The sequence below is a fragment of the Phocoena sinus genome, chromosome 16 (genome assembly GCF_008692025.1).
Source record: "Phocoena sinus isolate mPhoSin1 chromosome 16, mPhoSin1.pri, whole genome shotgun sequence".
In the NCBI taxonomy this organism is placed as follows: domain Eukaryota; kingdom Metazoa; phylum Chordata; class Mammalia; order Artiodactyla; family Phocoenidae; genus Phocoena; species Phocoena sinus.
Genome location: NC_045778.1, coordinates 71,491,863 through 71,510,430, shown reverse-complemented (window position 1 = coordinate 71,510,430; position 18,568 = coordinate 71,491,863). Strand labels below are relative to the sequence as shown.

The 18,568-nt window shown below is 39.9% G+C and overlaps 1 protein-coding gene across 3 annotated transcripts in view; it reads left to right on the top strand.

Moving 5' to 3' along the window:
* The first annotated feature begins 7,086 nt into the window (after window positions 1-7,086).
* The window catches only part of SHTN1 (shootin 1), a 100,860-nt gene continuing 89,378 nt past the window's right edge, over window positions 7,087-18,568 (top strand). For 2 of the 3 annotated variants that reach the window (XM_032608761.1, XM_032608760.1), the window contains exon 1: window positions 7,226-7,414. In XM_032608761.1, coding sequence (XP_032464652.1) covers window positions 7,357-7,414 — 58 coding nt within the window. In that variant the 5' untranslated portion in view covers window positions 7,226-7,356. Of the gene's footprint in view, window positions 7,415-18,568 lie in introns of all 3 variants that reach the window. The other variant, XM_032608757.1, reaches the window with a different exon arrangement.

Below are 18,568 nucleotides of genomic sequence, written 5' to 3'. Positions count from 1 at the left end.
TTCCTGTTCTACAGTTTGGTGTTTGTCATTAATTTTGGGAAATTCCCAGTCATTATTACTTCAAATATTTCTTAGATTGTTTTCTCTCTTCTCCTGGTATTTCAATCACATGAATATTAAACCTTTGGTAATTGTCCCACATTTCTTGGATACTGTGTTCCTTTGTTTTCACTTTTTTCCTCTGCTTTTCAGTTTGGGAAGTTTCTGTTAACATATCTTCAAGCTCATTGATTCTTTCCTCATTTGTGTCCAGTTTGTTCATCAAAGAGGCATTCTTCATTTCTCTCTTTTTTAAAAAATATTTATTTATTTGGTTGCCCTGCATCTTAGTTGCGGCAGGCGGGCTCCTTAGTTGTGGCATGCAAACTCTTAATTGCAGCATGCATGTGGGATCTAGTTCCCTGACCAGGAATTGAACCCGGGCTCCCTGCATTGAGAGTGTGGAGTTGTAACCACTGCACCACCAGGGAAGTCCCCATTCTTTATTTCTGTTAAAATATTTTTTATTTCTAGCATTTCTCTTGGAATCTTTCTTAGAGTTTCTGTCTCTATGCTTATGTTGCTCATCTGTTCTTGCACGTTGTCCACTTTTTTCCTTAGATCCCTTAGCATATTATTCATAGTTATTTTAGGTCTGAAATTTTTAAAACTTTGCCATATCCAGCTCCAGTTCTGATGATTACTCTGTCTCTTTAAGCTGTGTTTTTTTATCTTTCAGGATGCCTTGTAATTTTTTGTTTAAACCTGTACATGATGTACTGGGTAAAAAGAACTGAAGTAAATAGGCCTCTACTGTGAAGTTTTATGTTTATTTGGCTAGGAATTAGGCTGTGTTTACTGTTTGCTGTAGCCGTAGGTGTCAGAGGCTAAATTTTCCTCTGGTGACCTTGTTTTTGTCTCTTCTGTGTCTTCGGGTTTCTATAAAGACTTCTTCTTAAATAAGGTCTGAGATATGCAATTCTTTCCATTGTAATCCCCTGTTATTATATAGAAGTCCTATAGATGTAGTGGTAAAGTTTAAGGGGAAGGGATGCATTCTATAGACCTGTGATTGGACCTCAGTCTTTTAGCGAACCTGTACCCCCGGGGCTGTAACCTTACAAATTATTTCTCAGTTTACTCCCTCTGGTGAGATGAGAAGACTGGAGTTGGTTATTTCCCTTATGCCACATGAAGGGGCTGGTGTTTTTCTTTCCCTGTGTGGGAGACTGGACCAGGCCTCAATTGGGTATTTCCGTTCTCTTGGTTGTTAGGCTTTGGTAAAATCTCAGTAAAATAGTTTCTCTTGAAGACAGGCCTTTTTAAGGATAACAGTATTCTCTGGGTATATTTCAAAATGGCTACCATTGTGGTTGGAAAAGATACTTGATATGATTTCAGTCTTCTTAAATTTGTTAAAACGTTTTGTTGCTAAAAACATGATATATCCTGGAGACACTTGGTCATGTTGTGTAATCCCCGTAATGTTCTGTTGGATTAGCTGCTAATATTTAGTTGTGGACTTTTATATCTGTATTCACAAGGGTTATTGGTCTATAATTTTCTTTTCTTTTGATGTCTTTATCTGGCTTTGATATCATAGTAATGCTGACTTCATAGAATGAGTTCGGAAGTTTTCCCTTGTTTTCTATTTTTTGAAAGAGTTTAGAAGAATTGGTGTTAATTGTTCTTTAAATATTTGGTAGAATTCACCAGTGAAGGCATCTGGTCCTGGACATCATTGGAAGGTTTTTGATCACTGATTCAGTCTCTTTACTTGTTATGAGTCTATTGAGATTTTCTGTTTCTTCTTCAGTCTACATCATTTGTGTGTTTCTAGAAATTTGTCCATTTCATCTATGTTTTCTAATTTATTGGTGTATAATTATTCATATTATTTTCTTATAATCCTTTTTATTTTTGTAATGTTGGTAATGTCTCCACTTTCATTTCTGATTTTATTTTCATCATCTCTCTTTATTAGTTTAGCTAAAGATTTGTCAATTTTGTTGATATTTTCAAAGAAATAACTTTTGATTTCATTGATTCTATTGTCTTTCTATTGTGTGTTATTGTACTTATCTCCATTCTAATCTTCATTATTTCTTTCCTTCTGCTAACTTTGGGTTTATTTTACTCTTCTTTTCCTATTTTCTCAAGGTGTAAAGTTAGCCATTTGCAGCTTATAAATTTCCCTGTGAGCACTGCCTTCACTGCACCCCAGAAGTTTTGGGGTGTTATATTTTTGTTTTTAATCCTCTCTGTTCTGATTTCCCTTGTGATTTCTTCTTTGAACCTTTGGTTATTGAAGAGGGTGTTGTTTAATATCTATATATTTGTGAATTTTCCAGATTTCCTTCTATTACTGATTGCTAATATCATGCCATTATGGTTGAAGAAGATACTTTGTATGATTTGTATGATTTTAATCTTTTAAAGTTTATTGAGACTAAATTCTTGGCATAACATAGTATCTATCCTGGAGAATATTCCACGTGCACTTGAGAAGAATGTGAATTGTGCTCTATAGTTTGGAGTCTTCTATACATGTCTGTTATATCTATTTTGTGTATAGTGTTGTTTAAGCCCTCTCTATCCTTATTAATCTTCTATCAAAATTTTGTATCGATTATTGAAAGTGAGGTATTGTAGTCTCCAAGTATTATTGTTGAACTATCTGTTTCTCCCTTCAATTCTGTCAATGTTTCCTTCATATATTTTGGGAGTTGTTTGTTTGCTGTATATGTGTTTATAATTGTTATATATTCTTGATGAACTGACACTTTTGTGAATATATAATGTCCTCCTTTGTCTTTTGTAACAGTTTTTGACTTATGGGCTGTTTGTCTGAAATTAGTATAACCACCCAAGTTCTCTTTTGGTTACTATTTGCATGGAATATTTTTTCATTGTTTTATTACTTTCACCTATTTGTGTCTTTTTATATTGTTGAGTGTTGAATTTTGTTGTAATCCTTTAATGATTACAACATTAAATAAGAAGTCTGCCATCACTTTTATTGTTGTTCTACTGCATGTAATTAATATGCATGTTTCTTTGGCTGCTTTTAAGACCTGATTGTTATATTTAGTTTTTAACAGTTTGACTATGATATGCCTAGGAGTGGTCCTTGTATTTCTGCTGCACTATTTATAAAGAGACAAATACTAGTAACAACTCAAATGTCTAAGAATTTGAGAATAGCTAAATATTCATTGATACAATGGAGCGGCATTGAGTAAATATGTAGATTATATTGGTACAAGATAAAGTATATATGAAATAAAGTTTAGTAAAAAGTAGAATGTATATATATACAAAGATTTGAAAAAGGAAAAATGTTTATACAAGAAACATAAATTTAATAGAGTTATGTAAGTAGTTTTTTAAGGTAATAGTTTTCTTCCTCTGAAAACCTTTTTTTTTTTTTTTTTTTTTTTTTTGCGGTACATGGGCCTCTCACCGTTGCGGCCTCTCCTGTTGCGGAGCACAGGCTCCGGACGCACAGGCTCAGCGGCCATGGCTCACGGGCCCAGCCGCTCCGCGGCATGTGGGATCCTCCCGGACCAGGGCACGAACCCGCGTCCCCTCCATCGGCAGGCGGACTCTCAACCACTGCGCCACCAGGGAAGCCCTGAAAACCTATTTTTTATAACAGATTTTTGAGATATAGTTCACATATCACAAAATTTTCCCATGCAAAGTATACACTTAAAGTATACAATCTAATGGTTTTGAATATGTTCATGGAGTTGTTCAACCATCACCACAATCAATTTTAGAAAAAGTTTACCATCCCAGCAAGAAACCCCATACCTTCTAGCAGTTACTTACCATTCCCCCAACACCCACAGCCCTAGGCAGCCACTGATTAACTTTCTCTCTCTGCGGATTTGCCTGTTCTGGACATTTTACATAAATGGAGTCATACAGTGTCTAGTGTTTTCTGACTGGCTTTTTCACTTAGCATAATGTTTTCAAAGTTTATCCATGGTGTAGCATGTATCAAAACTTTCTTTTTTATTGTTAAGTAATGTTCCAATGTTATCATTTTTATATCATAATTAACATTATAGTAAAGCCTTTTAGGGTAGATTCCCTAATATGGAATTAGTGGATTAGAGGAAATGAACCTTCATTTCCTATTGTATTTCAGTCTTATTTGTCTATATACCTCAAAAGACTACATCAGTAATGTGATTTTACATTAAATTCCTGGAAACACAAACAAACATTAAAGAGAAAATCCTTTGATCACTGCTCTCTCCCACTCCACTCCTCACCCCTTGGGCCTCTTCCTCTACTTTCTACCCCTAGAAGCAGCCATTATCCTGAGTTTGGTACATATCCTTTCAACTCATTTTTAAAAAGTCTCTCCTTCCCCTATCTCTGTCCATATATGCATATGTATAGACACGTTTTAAGGGTTTTTAATTACATGTTATATGGAGGTTAATGAATCCATTGTGATGCCTGCAACATAAATCCCTATGTGCATTATTAAATAGAACAAAAACTAATTATTATCACTTCTATCCTTTCCATTAATATTCATATCATATAAATAAACCATGGTGTAATGGGAGATCTGAATCCCTATAATTGACTCTAATAGCCATCCTAATTCATCCCATGCCCTCAAGATAACACCATACTGTATTTCAGGAGGCTATTTCAATTTCAAGGAAGGTAAACAGGATTAATTTCAAGGGGCTGCAGATTCCGTGTGGGACCAAAGCACTCAATTTGATTATAGATTTGATAATTGATTGACTCATTCTTAAACTCCAAAAGTGATATCTAAGTTACTGTATAATGGGAGTAGACAATTAAATCGACCATTTAAAAAGTGGAACCTTGTGAACTAACCCAAATATTTAACAGGCACTCTGCTGGTATTTGGTTTCATAGGAGAAAATATTTGATTATTTAGGTTTGGAGGAGGACTCTGGCATTATCCAGCAGTCGGAGTGACTGATCAGGTATAACAGGTTTCCTGGCTGCAGTATGAAAGCTAGATGGCCATGATTTGTTACTCAAATCTCTTGATTTTTTTTTTTTTTCTGGAAATGATTTCTCTTTATACAAAATACCTGGTGGCAGCACATATCATTCATATTTTCATGTAGTTGAGTCTGAATTTCTCATGTTTCCTGGGCCTTCTTTAAACTCTGAGGATTAAGATACCATCTCAGGTAATCTTAAGGCAAAGGCCATTTGATTATTTTTCTTGGCAGCTGGATCTGCAACTGTCTTAAACTATCTTAAGAAAAACTAGGGAAAGGACTGAATAATAAGACCCCAGGGCTTCCCTGGTGGTGCAGTGGTTAAGAATCCTCCTGCCAGTGCAGGGGACACTGGTTCAATCCCTGGTCCGGGAAGATCCCACATGCCGCGGAGCAACTAAGCCCGTGTGCCACAACTACTGACCCTGTGCTCTAGAGCCTGCGAGCCACAACTACTGAGCCCGCATGCCACAACTAATGAAGCCCGTGCACCTAGAGCCCCTGCTCTGCAACAAGAGAGGCCATGGCAAGAGAAGCCCACGCATCTCAATGAAGAGCAGCCCCTGCTCGCCGCAACTAGAGAAAGCCCGTGCGCAGCAATGAAGACCCAACACGGCCAAATATAAATAAGTAAAATAAACTTATAAAGAAAAAAAAAAAGACCCCATACCAAAATTATTTTTAAAGTTTCAAAATTTTAATTCACTCTATTTAAAAACACTATGCTCCCTTTTTCGATCACTCTACCACTAACTCACTCATGCTAAAATGTTATATTGCCTTTTTAGGAGACGAGAAAGCAGTGCTACCTTGTTTTTCAGTTCGTTTTGAATTAGAATTTAGTAGGAATATTAGACAGATACTAGTTGCAGCACTTACCTATATTCTAGCTCCTCTTCCCCATTCATCATGGAGACCTACTCAGTAAATGGAGTTGGGCATTTACATAAAATAGCAAGTGAGGAATGAGCAGAAGCACTGTGCTCATGTAGTACCCACACTAAGACCTTTGAGGCAGTGAGAAAAAACAAGATGTGCAGTAAGCCTAATTCAGTTTGGATTTATTTTGTATGCTTAATGATTAGTGTAAAAGAACTCTGTCCATTTTAGCTTACAATTAGCATCCACAACCCCTTTTTCACAGAGCTGTAACCCTAATTTTTTTTTAAAAAAGAACATCTATTATATGTCAGATTCTGGATATGGTGTTTTGTGTATCTTTCTTTCCTTGTTCAGCACTTAACAGCTTTTCCGGGAGAGTAGGTATTAGTATTATTCCCATTTTTTAGATGAAGTTCAAAGAGGTCAGGAGACTTGACCAAAGACTGACTGGCAACTGGGGGTTGGGGAGAACCATTTTGAAATCTGGAAGGTCTGCCGCCCCTTTTCTGGTCAGGCTCTAACCCAGACCTGGGCTTAAACAGCCTAGAAGGCAGTGAAGATGGACAAATGCTGGGCTTCACTTCACCAGGCTCTGCTGCCAGGCAGATGTGTGACCTGAGGTATTTGGACTGCAGTGGCCTCTACCCTGAAGAGAAGATCTTTCCACCGCAAACCAGATGATCCGCGAGGCCTGGCGATCCACGTGCTGCAGGGCCCAGTTTTGACCATTTCTCAAACCGGTGTTGCTGGAGGAAGCCAGCTGACTACCACGCCCTCCTTGGAACTTACCAGACTGGCCTGTTTCAGTATCTGTATGCTTATCAAGGTGCAAAACATACTAACACAGAGCCCGGCCCTGAGGGCACCTAGGTTTTCCCACACCGCCCCCAGAGTCCACTGTACGAGAACTGGGGAAGAATCCTGGGTGTTTATTGCTAATTACATCTCGCTTGTGGGGAGAGGCTCTTGACAGCGTTCCAAGTGGGGTTCTCGTAGACGCTGCAGACCCAGGGCAGGTTTTCTCCGGAACGCGCGTCCGGGTGTCCGCGGCGGGGTGGAGAGGGAGAAGAGGGTGCAGGAGATAGCCACAGCGAACTCACGCAGCCCCCCACGCCTTCCCCCTGCGCATCCTGCGGCGCCGGCCTCCGCGGAGGAAGGCGAGGGACAGCGGCGGCCGCAGGCTAGGCACGGGTTGCGGGCCCAGGTGCCACCGTGGGTGCCTCCTACGTCCCCATCTCCTGCCCCCGGGCTACCGGCCTGTCCCCGCCCCTCCGCCTGCCTGCAGGTGAAGCAGCCAAGGCCGCTGAGTAGGTGCGTGGGGATGATCTCACCCGCGCGCTCCGCGCCAGGAGGAGGAGGAGCGGGAGCAAATCCAACTTCCGGGTAGTGAAGCCGCAAGCCACCGGCATCTTGCTTTTTCTTCCCCCTCCCCCCACTGTACCCCTCGCCTCTCCCTCCTTTCCTTTTATTCCCGGCCCCACCTGCCAAAATGAACAGCTCGGACGAGGAGAAGCAGCTGCAGCTCATCTCCAGTCTGAAGGAGCAAGGTAGGCGGGCGTGTGGCCGCCAGGTACGGGCAGCCGCGGCCCATGGGCGGGGACGGCTCCAGGGCGCTGGCTTTGCGGTGGTGGAAGCTCGGCGGGAGGTGTTGCGGCCGTCGTAGTCACCGCCAGTAGCTCCGTCACCCGTGGAAAAGCATTCTCCGCGCCCCGCGCGCTTTGGCGAGCTCGGGGCAGAGTGTAACGTGCTTTGCTTGTGCCTGGGAGTGTCGTGCCCGGCAGGGCGGGAAGCGCTACCCGTTGGTCGCTTTAGCCGGCCATGGGGGTTGAGGAGAAGGGCCAAGGATTTGGCGGGGACGAGGTCCCACGGTACCACCGTACACGCGGGGGAAGTGAGTGGGGCTGGTTATTTTGGAGAGGCGGCGGTTTAGGCAGCTCTGCTGGCCTCGCTCCCTGGCCTCGGCCCCCCCTTGCACGTTGGCGCCTGGGGCGCTGCATGACAGCCTTTCTGAGCTTTTCATTCCTGTTTGGCCTAGTTCCTCTTTCCTTAGCAGCGAGGATTTGCAGGCCGTGGTGTGTTTTATCGCTTCCCATTTTTAGCAATTTATTTGTCAGTGGGGCAACACCCTGCCTGTGCGGGGCTTCTTGAATTAGGACTTGGCTCTGGTTCGCAGGAAAGCCGTGTACATGCATTTCTGCATTGCCTGGTAACTAGATAAAGAACTGTTTTTATCTCTTAATAAAGAACTGTTGTAGTCAGTGATTTTCATCACTTAACCACACTTCTGAACAAAGCCAAATTAAGATCATATGTGAACCTAACACTTTTTAAATTTAAAATTATTATTACCCTGACCAAAGGTGGCCCTGAGAATATGGGTTAAGAAAGAGGAACCATGCAGATTTAGGAAGTAAAAATGTGTAGGAACATGTTTTCCTGAATAACTTGCTTACATGGCCGTATAGTGGAAGGGGCCCCGCTCTGTGGCTAATCCTGGTGTTTAATCCAAGCTCTTTCACTTCTCTTGACTTTACTCACCAACTCTGTGAACTTGGAAGAGTCTCTTCCCTTCCGTGGGTCTTATGGTTAATCAAGCCTGACCTGACTAGGCGCAAGAGCTAAACCAGATGATTTTATGAGGTCTGTCCAGTACTGTGACCTGTTGCTCCTTGAGACCACAGACATACCATTCATAAGGGTATTTTGATCCCTCTGGAGTCCACACTCCTGGAAACAAATCTCAACATGACTGTTTAGTAACTGTGTGACCTTGGGGAAATTATCAATATTTAACCTCTTGAAAATGGACAGAACACATTCCTCTGTGGTATCTAGCATCTAGAAAGTGCTGGATAAATATTAATGGCTTTTGCCTTCTCACGTACTGTCAACGCCCATCCTAGATTAGTCTAAGGTCATAAAGTCACAAGAATCAGTGATCTAGTGGGTGGGCAACATGCCTTTATCTGGAATTTCTCAAATGTTTTAGTGAAGGGCTGGATTTTATTAGTATTTTATTCCTGATAACACTACTCCCCTCACCCAACATAAAGACTCTTAATTCATATTCTAGACTGTTGGAGCTTTCATTATTGGTAATATCTGTCAGTGGATACCAGATCTTTTGATGGATGGTCAGTTTTCAAATAATGTTAAAATTTTTAATTTCACTTTTTTTCATTATGTATATAATTTCAAGGATAATTTAACAGTGCAGATAATCCACAAGTTATTTATATTGGATTTTGGAACACGTCTCTATCTCTGTGTTGGATTTGAAACTTGAGAAAAACGGACGATTCTTAAGTTTCTGGTCCTCCAGTTATGTTGGAAAACAAACAAATCCCTGCATTAGTATTTTTAGAGGATATATTTCCTCAATTTTGAGGATGTCAAAGGCAATAGAACAGTTAGACTTTGAAATTTGTGTTTCTTAAAGCATATATTTTTTTTTTAGGATATTGAGTCTGGTTACACAGGTATTGGGGTTTTTATCAGCCCATGGTGTAATTTTTATACATTTCAAACTTGGGGCATTTGTCAGTGGATCATAGACTGTGATAGCAAGTGACTTATTTCAAGAGTATTTAATTGCTGTTTAACCTACGGAACTAACTGGGAGGCTAGGGATTTGAGGTGGAAAACCTGGCAACTAGGTGTTTGGGCTCTTACCAATATTATGATCAATTTTGTAAGCCGGTGTGTGTGATTTATTTTTAAAAGTAGACAGTACTTTTTACATCCTGTTAACATTGTGAATAATTCCACTACTATTTAATGTGAACAAGAAGAGCCATTATCGATTAAATACTCTGCTTTTCTTTTTTTAGGCTGAGTAAGCCTATTCATTTACTCCTTTGACAAATACTAGGTACCTGTCATATGTGATGCCCATGTGCTGGGCACTGGGGGAAGAGATGGTGAACCAGACAGGCAAGTTTATTGTCTAGTAGACAGTCATTAATCAAATAATCATACAAATCAGTTTGTACAATTAAAATTTTTTTTTCTAGGATAGATTCTTAGGAATGGAATTGTTGGCTTAGAGGGCATATACGTATAAAGTTTTGCTAGGCATTGCAAAAGTGCCCCCCTCCCCAGATGGCTGTACCAGTTCACATTCCTCCCAGAAGTGTCCATTTTCCCATGCATTGGTCAACAGTGACCAACAGCAGTCTTTACTAATTTGACAGCCTGACAGGTTGCTTAATTTTTGCCAATCTGATGAACAAAAATGGTACCTTTAAAAAATTTGTTTGACCTGGTAATTAGTGAGGTTTGGAATCTTTTTACATGTTTGTTGGCCATTTAGGTTTCATCATATCGTTTCTTCCCTGGTGTATTTTAAGTCTAAAATTTGAACCCATTCCCCAGGAGGGTGTTCAGAAAGAAGGTTGCCATCAACTCTAAATGGCAAAGCTGACAGCAGCCTTCCCTAATGTGAAGTCTTTAGTGGTGTGGTGAATAAGGTTGCTTTTGACAAAAGTTGTGAAATGTAATGACGGAGTCTGTCATAATATGAACAATCTCTAATTTATACTTAACATTCCCTAAGCTCTATGTCTTATAAATCACACCCACTTCTGAATTACTTCAAAACATTGTATGTTCCCTTCTAGTGAATGGTATAATTAGCTATATTATGTCTTTCTAGAAAGTTATATTATGTCCCTTTAAAAAAAATTAGCCAGTGTGCAATTGCTTATGTTCAAGCAGATGTTGAGGTAATGAGGTAATTCTCCTTTTGTCTTTTTTGTGGCTTTATTTTATTGGACTGATTGACATCTTTAATGCACTGAGAAATGGCAACTTGGCGATACTATTTCCAATGCATATGTCCTAGCTTACTAAAGTGGACATTTTCCTTACAAAACATAATACAATGTTCAGAATTCTGTTGTGAAATGATAGACTTAGCTCAGCATTTGTTTAAGGTACATGATTTTCTTTGTATTTCATTCAGCCCACATGCATTGAATATTCATAGCCAGGCACTGTGCTAGGCCTCAGAGATATAGAGATGGAAAAAACCTTGTCCCTGCTGCTGAAGAGTTCCTAGTTTAGAGATGGTGGTAGAGTGTCTAACTAGCCTCATTTGGGTCATGTGTTTAAAGTCCTTTGGCCAGGGAAGGGCAGGGCACCTTGATTGGCAGCCTCCACAAAGACCAATGGATTGGAGTAGTCCAAAAAAGACTGGTGTGCCACTACCAGAAGGGGGGATGTGGGCTAGAAAGACACAAACAGCAGATGTCCACTAAACTGTCATCATAATGCCATGGCATTTGGATCTTGTTGAGGAAGTTTTGAAGAGAATGATTGCCACTTAGCAAAAAGGATGTTCTAATGTAAGACCAAAACAACAACAACAAACAGATAAAAGTTATGGGCTATTCTTGGACTGACACTATTTAAAATGGTAAGATAATTGGTTTTAAAGCAAGGTAATCTTCTTTCATCTTGAGAGTTGGTATCATTTTCTCCAAGATTATTGAGCTAGTGCTTAAGGTTCACATGGAAATTTAGTCAAGTTTATTCTTAGAACAGAGTTAGTAATTAAAAGAGGCTTCCAGTGTTCCCTTGGCTTCCAGGTTAGGAAGTAGCTAGAGCATTATTTTGACAAAAGGGTCTGAAACTGTTGTCTACCACAATGACCCTATTTATCTGGAAAAGCTGAAGCATTGTCAATCTTGGGTCCATACAAAGTCAGTCAGTAGAAAGCCGTTTGGGACTAAATGGTTGCCTTGGTGTCAGGTGCAAACCTGGCTTTACACCACTATTTTCCAGGTGTGGTCCAGGGACTAACTGTATCTGAACAACCAGGGTACATATGTACTTACTTAGTTACCTCTGAAAAGGCTGGTAAATTTATATTTCTTCATCTGGTTACATTTTTGTAAGATTTGTATTTAAAATTTTTTGCTTTTAGAACAAAGTATTACATGGATTGAGAAAACTGCACAGAATACAAATGAACATCTCAGTGAATTATTTTTAAAAAGCAAGTATGTTTCTAACAACGCTTGAAATCAGAACATTTCCAGAAGCCCCTTCATAACCCCTCCAATCACTATCACCTTCCTCTTCCCAAAGATATCCAGTGCCACCAAAGATAAGTTTTTCAAGTTTCTGAAATGTACATAAATGGAATCATACAGTGTGTGTTATTTGCTTCTGTCCTCTTTCACTCATTATGTGTGTGAGATTTATCAGTATTGTCCCATGTAGTTGTAGTTCATTTGTTTGCATTGCTGAGTAGTATTCCACTGTATGAACATACCAAAAAAAATGTAAGCTAATATAGTGGAGATCAGGGGTCAGCAGACTTTTTCTGTAAATGGCAGAGATAAGTATTTTAGGCATTGTGGGCCATATGATTTTTGTAAACCAGAGTATTAAAAATGCATTTTCCTAAAGTTGGTGAGCCACTGCCAAAGAGGCCCCAGTTGGGGTGACCCTCTGTGAGATGGACATTCAGCATGGCCTGAGGAACTACAACTTCTAGTCAGAATTTCACTATTCACCTAACACTGCTGTTAGGTAGATCAGTCTTTTGTTTTTTTTAAAAATTAAATTAAAAAATAAACATATGCTCACAGAAGAAAAAAGCATATGGAGTAAAAAGTACAATTACCTGTTCCTTCTAACTCATTATTTCTCAATCTTTATTTCATTATACTCTCCAAAGGAGTCTTTTTAGACATTTTTTCCCCTAATCACTTCCCCTCCCCATGAGATTTTAATACCACTGATACACTCTGCATCTTTTTGTGTACTGTGATCCTTTGGAGAGCTACAGGCCATTGTCATATCTAATATTTTTTTCCTCTTTGAGGATGACCCGTTGATAATGCATGTTCTAACCCCATTTCTCAACGTTATCTACTGTTAACCTTTTGTTGTATTTCCTTCTGGAAATTGTGTTTGTATGTACATATATATTTGTCAGTTAATATATATTATAGAATTCATACCACTACATATAGAGTTACACCTTTAAAAATTGATTGCATAATGTTCCCTGTATGGATCTCCCGCCGTGTAGTTAATGTCCTCTGGAAAACAAACTTCTGTATTTCTAGTTTTTTTTTATTAAAAATAATGCTTCTGGCAATAGAGAAGAGTTGGAGACATCAGTATGAACTCATGTGGAGAGGAGCTCAGTGGAGAAACCTGACAGACATTATCTCAGTTAGGTGATCTAGGTCAACTTCAATAGTGATTTAAGTCGTGTTGATAGTATGTACCTTTGATGTGAGATGGTGAAAATGGCAGTTTACCTCTGTAGTCCTCCCCTAAAAACCTATAGCCCCAGTCTCATCATGAGGAAAACATCCCAGGTTGGGGAACATTTTACAAAATATCTGATCAGTGCTCCTCAAAGTTATCAAGTTAAGGACTTTTTTTTTTTTTTTTTGCGGTACGCGGGCCTTTCACTGTTGTGGCCTCTCCTGTTGGCGGAGCACAGGCTCCAGACGCACAGGTTCAGCGGCCATGGCTCACGGGCCCAGCCGTGAATCTAAAGTTTATAAAACCAAAATTTATTCAAAACAGTAATGCTGCTTACATCCTTTGTACACATATATCTCTGTAAGTGCAGCTGTAGGAAAAATTCTGAGAAGTGGAATCGTTAGATCCAAAAAGTATGTATATTTTAAACTTTGTTGTGCTGTAGATTTTATTCTGTAGAGCTATTAACACAGCCAAGCTTTGCTTTAAAATGTAGAAGGAACACTGCTTTTTTCTCTGCTTCCCATGTTAGCTAAGCATTTTATTTCATTTATTTTTTATTGCTGTATCTAAGCATTGTAAACATTAAAACACGAGTTCTGAATTTTTTGTTTGGTTCAGTGAACAGTAATATATTAGGATCCTTTTAGTTACTTGATTCTATCTCAAATCCTCTATGGCACAAATCAGGGTATGATTCTGAGATTGAGATGATATATATATATGTATATCTCAACATATATGTATGTACATATACATACACAGATGTGTGTGTGTATATATATATATATATATTTGTTTTAAATACGGCTTCGAGGAGCAGTTTTAGATTACAGAAAAATTGAGCAGAAGGTACAGAGAATTCCCTCATCTTCCCCCTCCCTGCCCCCGTTTTCCCTTATTATTATCATCTTGCATTAGTGTGGTACAGGTCTTAGAATTGATGAGCCAATATTGATACATTATTATTAACTAAAGTCCGTAGTTTGCATTAGGGTTTATTCTTTTTTTTTGCTGTACGCGGGCCTCTCACTGCTGTGGCCTCTCCTGTTGCGGAGCACAGGCTCCGGACGCGCAGGCTCAGCGGCCATGGCTCACGGGCCCAGCCGCTCCGCGGCATGTGGGATCTTCCTGAACCAGGGCACGAACCCGTGTCCCCTGCATCAGTAGGCAGATTCTCAACCACTGAGCCACCAGGGAAGCCCCAGGGTTTATTCTTTATGTTGTACATTCCATGGGTTTTGACAGATGTATGACATGTACCCATCATTACATTATCAAACAGAATAATTTCACTGCTCCAAAAATTTCCTGTGTTCTACCTGTTCATCCCTCTCACCTTACCCTGGAACTCCTGGCAACTAGTGATCTTTTTACTGGCTCCGTAGTCTTGCTTTTTCCATAATGTTATATAGTTATAATTGTACAGAGTATAGCATTTTTAGATTGGCTTCTTGCATGTAGCAATATGCATTTGGGCTTCCTGCATGTCTTTTGTGCTTGACAGCTCATTTGTTTCTCTTTATCACTGAATAATACTCCATTGTATAGATGTACCGTTGTTAGTTTATCCATTCACTTGTTGGTGAACATCACGGTTGCTTCCAAGTTTTGGCAGTTAAGAATAAAACTGCTATAAACATTCATGTAGTGGTAGGGTATGGGGGAAGGGAATAGTCCTGTGATAGGGTCTCTGTTTTTAAGTGAGCCTGTGCCCCAGAGCTGTGACTTTCACAAGTGCTTCTCAGTTCCAGTTTTCCCTGTCCGTGAGACAAGAAGGCTACAGGTGCTGGAGTTGGTTTTTACCTTCCCTTTAATCTGTTAGGCTCTAATAAAATAATTTCTCTTGAGGGAAGGTCTTGTTATAAAGAACAGAATGCTCTGGGCATATTTCGTGATGGCTACTTTTCCCCTCCCCTGCCAGAAACAGTAGGGAAATTTTCTCAGTATTCACTGTGAGGACCTGGTAGTACTCCTGGAGTTAAAACTCAAAAAAGTGTTGGGGCTTCTTAAGATCGGCCCACGCCTAGAGTTTTTAACTCTCAAACTTGTTGGAACTGAGCCTCTAGCAATTTGTTAGTTACAGTTTAGATTTTTTTTCCTATCTTGGCACATGAGGGTGTCTCTGCACCTTGGCTTCTGCTCCAGTAAGTTGTGATCCTCTTTATCTGTCTGAGTGTATCTCTAATTTTTGGAGTAGTGATTTGCCCTGTGACTTCAGTTCTCTCATGGATCCAAGAAGAGTTGTTGATTTTCAGTGTGTTCAGCTTTTTTTGTTGTTGTGAGGACCGGAGTGTCGGCTTACAAGCTCCTTACATGCCAGACCAGAAACCAGACTTATATACATATTTTAAAGTTCTCAGTTTCCTTCCTTTCTGGTGGTTAACTTGAAGTCATTAATATAGTTTGTTGAGATTACTTCTTAAGCATCATTAAATCATTAACACTGTACTGTGTGTTCTGTCAGGTGAAGAGTGAATTTCAGGTTTGCTATAATTTCTTTTTAGATATGAAATCTCTCACCTTTGTTTTTTGATCAGGTTTTCCAGCAGTGTTTCCCTGGCTTTTCTAATGCTTTAATTAACAACTGAGGTATAAACAACTTCTCTTTCTATCCTGGCTTTAAGAGCAGAACCTACTGGGATGTGTGCAGAAGTGAATAATGTCCTAATTGAACATTATCTGTTATGACTTATGTCTTCATACCCCATTAGTAAGAGATGTTTCAAGGCTCCATGAGCCTCAAAGATGTAAACTCAGTGGATGAGAATATACATTAGAAGATCTCATGAGGCAGTGTTTTTCTGGTTACATTTGATGGCTATTTAAAGCTTCATTTTTATTAAGTATCTTGTAACATATGATTTAAGAGGCCCTTTTAATATGGGGAGGAAAGTATGTGCTCTTTCTTGATTTGTTCATGTGAAGACCTAGATCCATTCTTCCTCCTTCCTGAATTTAACACACATTTATCAAGTGCCTACAACATGTCAGGCATTGTGCTAGAAGAGGGCATCTGGATGCATAAAGACATAGTCTTCAACCTAGAGGGTTATTTCTGGTCTAGTGCTTTAGCACACTGCACACAGTAGCGCTCATAAATGTTTTGTACATGGTTGACCTTTAGGATCAGTAGACTGGTTCTGCTTCCACCATTCCTTACTGTGGGATTTGACCTTTCTATGCATTTGTGTCTTCACTTTTAAAGGGGAGATGTTAATATTTGGCTTAATTGCTCTACATCACAGAGTTATATGAACCACTCATTTCATTCAACATAGGCATAGACTCTGTGCTTTGTATTCTGCTGAGTGTAAGGTATATAGCAAGGAATTGAGTGGGAGAAAAGACAAGAAAACAGACCTGTGTTCAGACAACTTATAATGTTGCATGTAGATGCTCCAGTAGAGATCTATGAACAGTATACTTTGGTAGTATATTAGAAATATAAATGCTGATTTTTGCCCCCATTATATGGGGAGAGTTTCTTAGAAGAAATGACAGTTGAACTGCATTGAAAAGGAGGAGGTAGGGAAGATGCGGAAGGAAAGACCTTGCAGGCAGAAGGGAAAATATTTGTAAAGACACTTGGGTATGAAAGGTCTTAGAGGGTTTAGGGAAGCATTGGGACTTTGGGTATGATGGAGTGAGTGTGGTCTCTGATTGGGGAGAGTAGAGGAGAGTGGGGTTCCCAGGTGGTGAAGCTAACATCTTTGGTGGTTTTTAAACACGAGAATGAAATAAGCAGGTTTCTTTGTTACAGTGCTAACGAGTATCTACCTTGTAAAGAATGAACTTGGCGTAGAGGGAAGCTAGAAGCTAGATGAGAGGGTTTTGCTATTATTGAGGGTCAGAAATAGGGCAGAGATACTGGCGATAGAGGAAGGGCAGATTGGAGAGACATTTTGAGATCTGAGCAGTTGATGATCCTTTGGTGGTGGGGGAAAGTGGGGAATCAAGGGTGATCCTGAGGTACTAGCTTGAGAACTAGGTAGATGATGGTCCTGTATACAGGAAGTAAGAGGTTTGGGTGAAATGGAATTGATGAGTTCACTTTCTAACATGTTGAGTTTGAGGTACTTGTAAGGTATGTGGACAGAGATGTCCAGAACTGTACTGTTCAGTAGAACTTTCAGCTGCGATGGAAGTGCTCTGTGGCCACTAGCCACACGTAGCTATTGAGCACTTGAAATGTGGTGAGAGCAGGTGAAGAGCTGAATTTTAAATTTTATTTAATTTTAATTAATGTAAATGTAAGTAGCCACATGTGGCTAGTGGCTACCATATTTGACAGTGCAAGTCTAGACAGTGTTGGTTGGAAATACTGATCTGGAGCTAATGCTAGGATAGGGTGGTTAAGCTTCCTGGGTCTGAGAGGTTTTCAGGGGCACTGGACTCTAAGATGCTGAAACTGCAAAAGGCCCAGGCAAGTTGATTGTTGCTCACCCTAGCCAGAGGTGTTATTGGCCTGTAATTCTGAACTTTAGTTACTAGTCATGTTTCTCAAACAACTAAGTCTACTCAGCTGCTTCCTGGGATGGCTGTGTCATGGTTTGCAGCTTGTAAAGAAAATTCTCTTTCTTGGCCTTAGTGGGTTAGAATATAGAACCAGCATGATTCTTGAAGCACATGCTTTGCCTGATATTCTCCTTGTTTTCTCCACATTTTCCTTTTTCTTCCATTCTATACTCCTATGTAGTGAGTCCCCTCTTTGGCTGCACATTAAAATCACCTGGGGTGCTTACCTCTTAAATACGGATGTCCAAGGTCCACCTAGTTAAATGAGAATCTTGGGTTGGGGGTGAGTGGAGAGGAGGCTAGAGAGCTGTAGGATTTAAAAGCTCCCCTGGTGATTCTAATGTGCAGCTAGGATTGAAAAGTACAGCTTCAGACATGCTTCCACTTCTTTGCCACCTTCTTTTTTTACTACAACAAACTACAGTTGATCTTTAACCCCCTCTCTCCTCCTTTTCTTTGGTGGAAGGTAGTAGTACTTAGGATTTCAGAGATTTTCTGCTCTGCCATCTTTCAGGTCATGTATCACCGAAGTAAGCCTGAGACCGAAGGCATTAGGGAGCAGCCTGATCTCTTGCTGTATCAGTAATGATAACCTTTGTTTAACATGCGTTCAGCATTTAATATGCCTAAGCACTCTTGTTGCATGTTAGCTCACCTACTCTTAATAAGAACACTATGAGAGATGTACAGTTATTATTCCTATTTTCCAGATGAGGAATCTGAGACGCAGAGAGTAACCAGTTTGCCCAAGGTACCTGACTAAGTTAAGTGCTTGGGCTGCACTTTTAAATTGCTGTGCTGTGTGACTTTACAGTATAGTGAACTATGCTGTATCTGTAAATGCAAGGGATGAAGTCGTCCCAAGCTGCAGATGTCTTTCACATGACAGAGAATTGGTCAAAATCATTTCTTCTTTTTTTATTAATTCAAAATTTGGAGGATCTCTCTCATTAAAT